The sequence below is a fragment of the Electrona antarctica genome (assembly GCF_951216825.1).
Source record: "Electrona antarctica genome assembly, chromosome: 16".
NCBI lineage: Eukaryota > Metazoa > Chordata > Actinopteri > Myctophiformes > Myctophidae > Electrona > Electrona antarctica.
The window spans coordinates 25284303-25294660 of NC_136797.1; the positions used below are offsets into that span (position 1 = coordinate 25284303).

Consider the following 10358-nt stretch of genomic DNA (forward strand, 5'->3'; position numbering starts at 1 on the left):
AACATGCGTTTTTTCCTGAGGTTACCATAGTGAGGTCACATTATGATTGAGGAATCAATATGTTATCCATTTCAAGTATACTGCACTGTACTGCACGATAGTGACGTGATTTGGGGTTTCTTTGATTTCAAATAATGAATATAAATAATAAAAATGTGATATATAGTTACAAGATTATGTACTGTAAAATATTGTGGTATAATAACCATGACATATAAGACCACAGTCAGCACAACAATACCACACAATGACATTTATATATCCATTTTTAACTTGTATTGTATACAAATGGAACCAAATGGACTCTTAGGAGTGTACACAACACGGAGGATTTGTCTGTGCCTCATGATTATCTCATCATGAAGCACATGACCGTGTCGTGTATTACTGCTTAGATAAACATATCCAACTATAAAAACAACAGGGCCACACCCTGGTCTAAGACAATGAATCCTCTCTAACAGCGCGCGCTCTCTCTCTCTCTCTCGCTCTCTCTCTCTCTCTCTCTCTCCCCCCCTCTCTCTCTCTCTCCCCCCCCTCTCTCTCTCTCTCTCCCCCCCCCTCTCTCTCTCTCTCTCTCTCTCTCCCCCCCCTCTCTCCCCCCCTCTCTCTCCCCCCCCCTCTCTCTCTCTCTCTCTCTCTCATGAAGGAGACATTGAGAGAGGAGGGAGAGAGGGACAGGAAGAGAGAAAAAGATAGACGATTGAGATGAGACAGGCAATAAGAGACACATGACAAAGAGAGAGAATTGAGTGATAGGAGAGGAGAGAGATAGACAGAGAGAGAGAGAGAGAGAGAGAGAGAGAGAGAGAGAGAGAGAGAGAGAGAGAGAGAGGGACAGAGAGAGATATTATCATTATAAATCTCATTATCATTCATCAAAAGATGAACATACACAAGAGTCCCCTCAGTCAACTAGTCCTGATGCCCAACAGACTAACATTAGACCCTACACTCAACTAGTCCTGATGCCCAACAGACTAACATTAGACCCTACACTCAACTAGTCCTGATGCCCAACAGACTAACATTAGACCCTACACTCAACTAGTCCCGATGCCCAACAGACTAACATTAGACCCTACCCTACACTCAACTAGTCCTGATGCCCAACAGACTAACATTAGACCCTACCCTACACTCAACTAGTCCTGATGCCCAACAGACTAACATTAGACCCTACACTCAACTAGTCCTGATGCCCAACAGACTAACATTAGACCCTTCACTCAACTAGTCCTGATGCCCAACAGACTAACATTAGACCCTACACTCAACTAGTCCTGATGCCCAACAGACTAACATTAGACCCTTCACTCAACTAGTCCTGATGCCCGACAGACTTCACTGTACAGTGAGTCAACAAATCCCACTCAACCAAATTATCAATCAACAAAAACAAGATGATGACACCTATTGGATCCAAACATCAACAACCCAAAGTAAACTCCAATGCGTATCTGGATCTTACAGTAGACTGTGGCAAAATATTTGATCACGGCGGGTCTGTGATTGATAGCAAAATGAGAAAAAGCATAACAATGTACAGGCTGAAGCAAGCACCCATTTAGACCTGGAACACCTACTGTATGTATGCTGTCATACCTTTCAAGCCAGGAACGCCTCGGCAGTCGGCAACATAAAGGTTTTCCAGAAAACGTAGAATCGGCCTCAGGTCTGACATTCTGAATGCTTAACCCATTACGCTGTACCTTTCGAGCTGGGAGTGGCTCTGTGTCATTTTTGTTGTTGCTGCATATCGCTGTTGTCGGGCAGAATCTCTGTATCCTAACTTTTTCTGTTTTTCCGAAAATGGACGCACTACTTGATCATACTATAGCGTCACACGAAACGAAACTGACAAAAAGCATCAAAAGAAACAGATCCATCCACAAGCTCGAAACCGACGCATTTTGAGCTTGTAGATCTGCTACTATCCTCAAAAGTAACAGTTTTGGACATATGAGGTTCGATAGCTAAAATCAAAAATGACACAAATGCTTTCCCGGTTTGAATGGGTTAAAGGACCACTTCACCACTTTTCAACTTCTCTTCCTATAATTGGTCCTAACTAATGTTAAAAATACCACAATTTTTTTTCTACTCAGTCTGTGTCTCATAGGAAGGCTGTGGGCAGTTCAGAAACCCGTCCACCAGTGACATCATCGATGGTGAATCCAAGCTAATAGAAACGGCAGGCTTTCTTTTCCTGAAAAGTTGCAATGCAAAAGTTGAAGCCATCGTTCTCACGATAATACAAATCTAAATATATTTTAAAACAAATCTTGTTTAAAAAAAATCTGCCTAATGATGATGTCACTGGTGGACGGGTGTCCGAACTGCCCAAAGCCCTCCTATGAGACACAGACTGAGTAGGAAAAAAAGGTGGTGTTTTATCATGAACATTAGTGAGGACCAATTATATGAAGAGATGTTGAAAAGTGGTGAAGTGGTCCTTTAACAGAAGACCGACACGGACAATCCTGGGCTGTCCAGATAGAGGACAGGCTGTGATGGAAACACGTCTCCACTTTCTTGACCGCAAACAACATACCACCCCAAATTCTCACTCACACGCCGACCCGGCCTTGAACCACGTCCCTGAACCGAACGTAAACGTCCTCAAGACCTCCGACGCCTGCTTGACGTCATAGGTCACCTGTGCGCATTCAGCCATAATATGCAGTAAACCATATACGCCGTGCACGCGTGCATGCACGCACCCACGCACGTCTGACTCTGTCCATGAATGTTCACAGTTTGCCGCAAAATGCAGTAGCAGCCTGCCACAAAATGAGGGACAATGGGTGACTATAGTCTATACATACATCATGTATATGTCGGTCTGTCAGTCTGTCTGTCTGTCTGTCTGTTTGGAGGTTTTTGTTATCTTGTTAGTATTTTCGTTACTACATGTATTTTAATCATATTAATGCTTTGGAAGAATGAGAATGATTGTCATGCCAATAAAAATGAAATTTAAAACTTGAGATGAGTGAAGGAGGGAGAGAAAGCGAGTGAGTGAGAGGGAAAGTGATAGAAAGAGGAGAGAGAGAGAGAGAGAGAGAGAGAGAGAGAGAGAACAGGCAGTTTTTGTAGTTAGTCTGGTTGGTTGACTCACTAAACCAGAGTCAAGGGAAAGAATTCACCTCATTAAAACATTACAGAAAGGGGTGTTGTGGGGGGTGGGGGGGGGTCGGGGGGGTAGGTCAAGAAGCAGATGAAAGCCATAGGGCTGCCACGGCCCACGATCATGAAATGTTACTTGACAATGAATTGTCATCGAAACAATTACGATTTAGCCAATTTTGTTATTGACATTGAACATTGGAACATCAAAAAGACATGTTTCCCTTTAGGCTTTGTAAAAAAAGAAAAAGAAATACAGGGTCAATATGACCTACAACATAAGTAGCATGGTACGAAAAATCACACAAAAAAATAGAAAAAGAAAGAAAGAAAGAAAGAAAGAAAGAAAGAAAGAAAGAAAGAAAGAAAGAAAGATAGAAAGAAGGCTATATTTAATCAAAGCCATTTCCACAGTTTTGGAAAATGAAAGAACATTTCAACATGGAAGCGATTATCCGGCTTATCTCAAATAATTTCAATTATGTAACTTGTGACAGGCCTAACAGTGAGTTATGAATGTTATAAACTGATACAATGGGCCACTGTTGTACAGGTGAGGTTGAGAGATGATTGTCTTTTGCCCCCAAAACAAGAGAACCTTTTCTGCAAGGTCCCCTGCAGTCTGTGCTGCTCCTTAAAGCCCGGTCAAGACCATAGATAGAGTATTAAAAGGATAGAGACTGAACCGGAGTGATAGTGGAAGTTGCTCAGTGGCGTTTCGAAGCACCCGGAAGAACCGTCTACTTCCGGAAGTGCAAACGGGCGCTCAATGTTAAACCCCAGCTGTACGGGGTTTCCTAGTCATAACTCCACGGGTCTGCCTGCAGTCCCACCTCTTACCACTAGGCCCCAGTGCTTCAACGTTGGAGAGCTGCACTGGGGGCTTGGTCAAGACGGTTTTAGCGTTGTCCCTGCGGTGTGATATGTCTTGTTGCACGTTAGCCTCGGAAACCCAGACGTTTTTATTTTCAGGGAGAACAAAAAAAGTCTGGTGCCGACTCCACTTCAATACGGCATACAGTAGCGCAAACGTCGATCACTCTCTGCTGATTTCTGATCGTCTGCACCTTTGTTAAATTGACACACATGTACACACTACACACACACTACTCTCTCTCTCTGTCGCTCTAATTAATTAGTCTCATGTCGCGCAGCTGCGTCTAGATTCTCCCGGCGGATCCTGCCGGGAGCTGCCTATGCCATAGAAAGCATTGGTGGACCCCAGGCTAGTTGCACGTTGACCCACGTTGACCCACATTGACCACACCAAAGGGTCGAGACGGTTTCAGCGTTAACTCCTTGCAACCGTTTGGACCCAAGGAGTTGCATGGTAACCCTTTGGTGTGGTTAGGGCTTAAGACCGATGTATACACCAGTGTAAATATCCGATCTACAAGCTCACATATATTGACTATACATAATGAAGCTTTACACTCAACTGGACATTATGGCCTGAGTCTGGCAGTAAAGGAAGGAAAGGAGGAAAGGCCATGGGGTCGAGTGAAAAAGGCTAAAAAAAATTAATAATAATAATCATAGGCCACCAGAGGAAAACACAAGCATCCTGTACAAACAGTACAAACAGTGTCCAACCATGCACGCACGCACGCACGCACACACACACACACACACACACACACACACACACACACACACACACACACACACACACACACACACACACACACACACACACACACACACACACACACACACACACACACACACACACACACACACACACACACACACACACACACACACACACAGAGAGAGAGAGAGAGAGAGAGAGTCAGAAATAGCCAATAATCTGGGGTTACTGCATTCCAGTGAAAATCTTTACACATGCACGTCTTGCATGACCGACTGTTTAGTTTGTTAGCAGTCAACTAAAATATCATTAGAGTATTGTTTGCATTGTGTACAGTACAGTACAGTACAGTACAGTACAGACAGTACAGTACAGACAGACAGACAGACAGACAGACAGACAGACAGACAGACAGACAGACAGACAGACAGACAGACAGACAGACAGTGGTCACGTTATAATTCAGTGTTACCGTTTACATTTTACAGCTGATTATTATCAGTCATATAGCCGCATAGTATATGTAACTTTTCATTGTGTGTGTGTTTGCAAAACAAAACAATAAATACATAAATAAATAATACATTGTGGTGTTTCCACTGTTTGTTTTGCTAGCCCCAAAACGTCCCTGGTCTACCAAAAATAGAAAACACCAAAATACGGTGAGATAATGTCTTTCTGCAGGTAAACACCACCACACGACTCCAGTGGCTGAAGGCTGCTGGGATAGAGGGAAATTAGGCCTGACGTCAACAAAAAAAAAGAAAAAAAAAAAGTTTGCTCTGAAAGAATATATATTCAACGCAAAGTTACATAGTATTCCTTTAAGCGCCAGGGTTTGGTTAGGAAAGAGGGTAAAAGGTGAAGTGGGTGGGGCTCCGAGTGGTCACGGTTCAATCACCGTGATATTATCTGGTCAAAATCAGGGTGGGAGAAGTTAATAAGTTACAGTACATTCTTTCCAACCACGACCACCAGTTGAAGATCCTGAAGTCTCACTCACTCACTCACACACACACACACACACACACACACACACACACACACACACACACACACACACACACACACACACACACACACACACACACACACACACACACACACACACACACACACACACACACACACACACACACACACACACACAAACCCAGTCTGTGGTTGTACTGGTCAGCTCCCAGTGGCCAACAGTAGAAGACTGTGATTGAACTGTACTGTACTGGTCAGCTCCCAGTGACCAACAGTAGTACTGGTCAGCTCCCAGAGACCAACAGTAGTACTGGTCAGCTCCCAGAGACCAACAGTAGTACTGGTCAGCTCCCAGAGACCAACAGTAGTACTGGTCAGCTCCAAGTGACCAACAGTAGTACTGGTCAGCTCCCAGAGACCAACAGTAGTACTGGTCAGCTCCCAGAGACCAACAGTAGTACTGGTCAGCTCCCAGTGACCAACAGTAGTACTGGTCAGCTCCCAGAGACCAACAGTAGTACTGGTCAGCTCCCAGAGACCAACAGTAGTACTGGTCAGCTCCCAGTGACCAACAGTAGTACTGGTCAGTTCCCAGTGACCAACAGTAGTACTGGTCAGCTCCCAGTGACCAACAGTAGTACGGGTCAGTTCCCAGTGACCAACAGTAGTACTGGTCAGCTCCCAGTGACCAACAGTAGTACTGGTCAGCTCCCAGTGACCAACAGTAGTACTGGTCAGCTCCCAGTGACCAACAGTAGCAGACTGTGGTTGTACTGGTCAGCTCCCAGTGACCAACAGTAGTACTGGTCAGCTCCCAGTGACCAACAGTAGTACTGGTCAGCTCCCAGTGACCAACAGTAGTACTGGTCAGCTCCCAGTGACCAACAGTAGCAGACTGTGGTTGTACTGGTCAGCTCCCAGTGACCAACAGTAGCAGACTGTGGTTGTACTGGTCAGCTCCCAGTGACCAACAGTATGGTCAGCTCCCAGTGACCAACAGTAGCAGACTGTGGTTGTACTGGTCAGCTCCCAGTGACCAACAGTATGGTCAGCTCCCAGTGACCAACAGTATCAGACTGTGGTTGTACTGGTCAGCTCCCAGTGACCAACAGTAGCAGACTGTGGTTGTACTGGTCAGCTCCCAGTGACCAACAGTATCAGACTGTGGTTGTACTGGTCAGCTCCCAGTGACCAACAGTATGGTCAGCTCCCAGTGACCAACAGTAGCAGACTGTGGTTGTACTGGTCAGCTCCCAGTGACCAACAGTATGGTCAGCTCCCAGTGACCAACAGTATCAGACTGTGGTTGTACTGGTCAGCTCCCAGTGACCAACAGTAGCAGACTGTGGTTGTACTGGTCAGCTCCCAGTGACCAACAGTATCAGACTGTGGTTGTACTGGTCAGCTCCCAGTGACCAACAGTAGCAGACTGTGGTTGTACTGGTCAGCTCCCAGTGACCAACAGTATGGTCAGCTCCCAGTGACCAACAGTATCAGACTGTGGTTGTACTGGTCAGCTCCCAGTGACCAACAGTATCAGACTGTGGTTGTACTGGTCAGCTCCCAGTGACCAACAGTATCAGACTGTGGTTGTACTGGTCAGCTCCCAGTGACCAACAATAGCAGACTGTGGTTGTACTGGTCAGCTCCCAGTGACCAACAGTATGGTCAGCTCCCAGTGACCAACAGTATCAGACTGTGGTTGTACTGGTCAGCTCCCAGTGACCAACAGTATCAGACTGTGGTTGTACTGGTCAGCTCCCAGTGACCAACAGTAGCAGACTGTGGTTGTATTGGTCAGCTCCCAGTGACCAACAGTAGCAGACTGTGGTTGTACTGGTCAGCTCCCAGTGACCAACAGTATTAGACTGTGGTTGTACTGGTCAGCTCCCAGTGACCAAAAGTATCAGACTGTGGTTGTACTGGGCAGTGGAGATCAATGGATATTGATTGATGGATATTATTATTTATTGTTATTATCATAATAATTTATATTAGGCCTACTTAAGATATGATCAAAGGCCCAATCTCTAACCACGTGACATTTGTAAACAAACACGTGTTCATGTGGCTGGTCTTATCAGAGCAGAGTACAGGTGGTCATGAAACAGGACTGATCTTTGGCAGCACTTTGACATGATGACAGCTGATATAGTGTACTTTTCAGCTCAGTGGATCACTGCATCGATGTGTTAATTGTTTGCATACTTGTGCAGTTTGCCAAAGGGAGGTGGAAATGTAATTGGTAGGCAATCAAAAAGATCCATAACAATGCTTCTTTCTATCAGATGCATTTTTTACGAACTAAAACCATGGTTGTTAATAACTAAGCACAACATGTATTTAACTAGTAACTAGTAGGACAATTTATGATGTGTGAAGATAAAATAAGGGGTTGACTGTGGTATACTTTCACTGACAAGAAAATACTACAAAAGTTATAGGCTATGCCTCTGATGAAACTTAATTGTAGTATTGCCTACTGGATCATATTAAAGTCCACACTGTATCATCTCCACACATCATGTTATATTGATTTGTAAACCATGGTTTACCATGTAGGCTAGTTAATTTACTTTAATAAATAAGTAAACATTTTTGATTTACTTCTTCCACTGACCTGCAGAGAAACTGTGCTCTTGTAAATTAAGTTTAATTAACCCAAATTGCCAATGCTTCTGCACCTTGGCTCAAGTAATTTCAGTCAGCTGTGGGCCTAAACGTGACCTTAGAGTATTTTTGAGTGGTGCAAACCACTCCAACAACTGGCTTTGTGTGTACCTGTCCCTCAAAAGAATGAGCATGGTTACTATGGTCACTGACATTACGTCAGACCACAGCTGAACAGGCTGTATAAGACCTTACACCACTCAGTTCACACGGGTGTGATTTTTATTTTAATACACTTCACTTAAGTAGACAATATCAGAGTAGCCTATAAAAGCTATGCTTCCACCACCTATAGGCTGCACAGCTATCCAGACGAGTGAGTGAACAGAACACCACTGTTGTCACTCTGTCCTTTCTGCCCGACGAATATAGTCCAACGTTATAAATGACCGTAGGGCTACTGTCGAAATTAAACGATAAGGCCGCCACCACCAGTACTCTTCAATATCCTACAACATGAACCAGTAAATATCTGTAGCCCATTTCGGAACCCTGTACAACAATACAAAGGGCATTCAGTGTTGTATGGGGGTTAATAAATATCTCAACCAAGCACACAAACCAGTATTTATAAAGCCTCGCGTCTTACCAGTAAGTATAAAGTTCTTTCTTTCCTCGGCGTGGGGTTCAGGGTTTGTGTTGAGGAGGGTGGAACCGCGGTCAGTTCGTTAGTTGCACCTGTGGACGCTGTCACTGTGTCACTCTCCGTCTCTCTACTGTACTGTACTGTATGTCCTTACTGTACCTGTCTACCTGTCTCTGGCTGGCATTAGCTGTCAACTGGCTCTGTGGAGACTGGCAATAAGTGGGCGGGGCTCACCGTGCATGGGTGGGGTTGGTTGGTTGGTTGGGTGGGACCGCTAGCCCTCATGGCTGAACATCACCCTTGTTAAAAAAAAAAGTACAATATAATAAAACATAATGGACTCCTACGTCATGAAAAGTATTCCCTTTTGGCAGAACTCCAGTACATGGTGAAAGTTTAAGCTAAATAATGGGGGTTCTCTCTCTCTCTCTCTCTCTCTCTCTAAGCGGATGTTCAGCTAATACCATGTTTGGAAATATTTCTCTAAGTCTCCCACACAAAAAAGAACAAAAAAAATGCAATTATTTCAAGAATGTTTATCTGCCATGAGGCAATTTCATTTCCTTGAGTAGAGTGAGAGTGACCTAACTTATCTTGAGTTTGTTGGCCCATATTTCAGTAGACAACTTTAGCTGTAGTCTGTCTGCACTCTGCAACATGCCTAAACTATGGGGAACTTGTTGGCCTACTTATTAAGCTATTATTTATATGTATTAATTGAGGTTGCACTGCCCATTGGGCAATAGAGGCCTAAGGGAACAGAACCCTTAATCCATGTACCTATTGTTAATGGCTTGGTCTAGTCATTGAAATAATGTAGAATAGAACCTGTTGCACTAGCTAATTAAGCAACACAGGATCATTGTCCAGTGTCCACCAAAGAACAGCCTAGAAGCCTGTTCTAGAAGAGTTGGTAGAATTGTTGTCTAGTTTTTTCCTATTTTTGCGCTGCTATTGTATATTGTTTTACATTTTTGTTTTCATCCCAGTTCAGTTTCAGGTAGGTTCCAGACTTTTAGTAGTTTGAGATTCAGTATTACTGAATAAAAAAGCTATAGTATTTGTTCCGAATGCTCATTAAAACACAACACGTAACTCACCAAATATTCTCCCCAGACCTTCTGGTGTGCTCATAGGCTTTCCTCTGTCTCCAGTCATGTCTGTCCTCAGTATTGTTCACTTCCCATTGTTGTCGACGCTCTGTTGTTTTTGTCTCACTACTTGTATTTTATTTCCTTGTTTTATGGTGAATACTTGTAGTATTTTATTTCCTTGTTTTATTGTGAATACTTGTAAATGTATGTGAAGTTGTTTGTGTGTATGAGTGTATAATATATATTCTGTGAAAGTATGAAACAGCTGAGGTTGTGAAAAAAAAAGCAGTTGTAAGAAAAATGTATGCTTTTAATT

General features: G+C 43.8%; 1 protein-coding gene across 1 annotated transcript in view; it reads right to left on the reverse strand.

Annotated features, from left to right (window-relative positions):
- LOC306939363 (uncharacterized protein) overlaps positions 1-9233 on the reverse strand; it is a gene marked incomplete at its 5' end in the record, with an annotated part of 73015 nt that extends 63782 nt beyond the window's left edge. The window contains 2 exons of the mRNA XM_079523950.1: positions 8952-9083; positions 9183-9233. Of these exons, the coding sequence (XP_079380076.1) occupies positions 8952-9083; positions 9183-9233 (183 nt within the window). The remainder of the gene's footprint in view (positions 1-8951; positions 9084-9182) is intronic.
- Positions 9234-10358: the final 1125 nt, after the last annotated feature.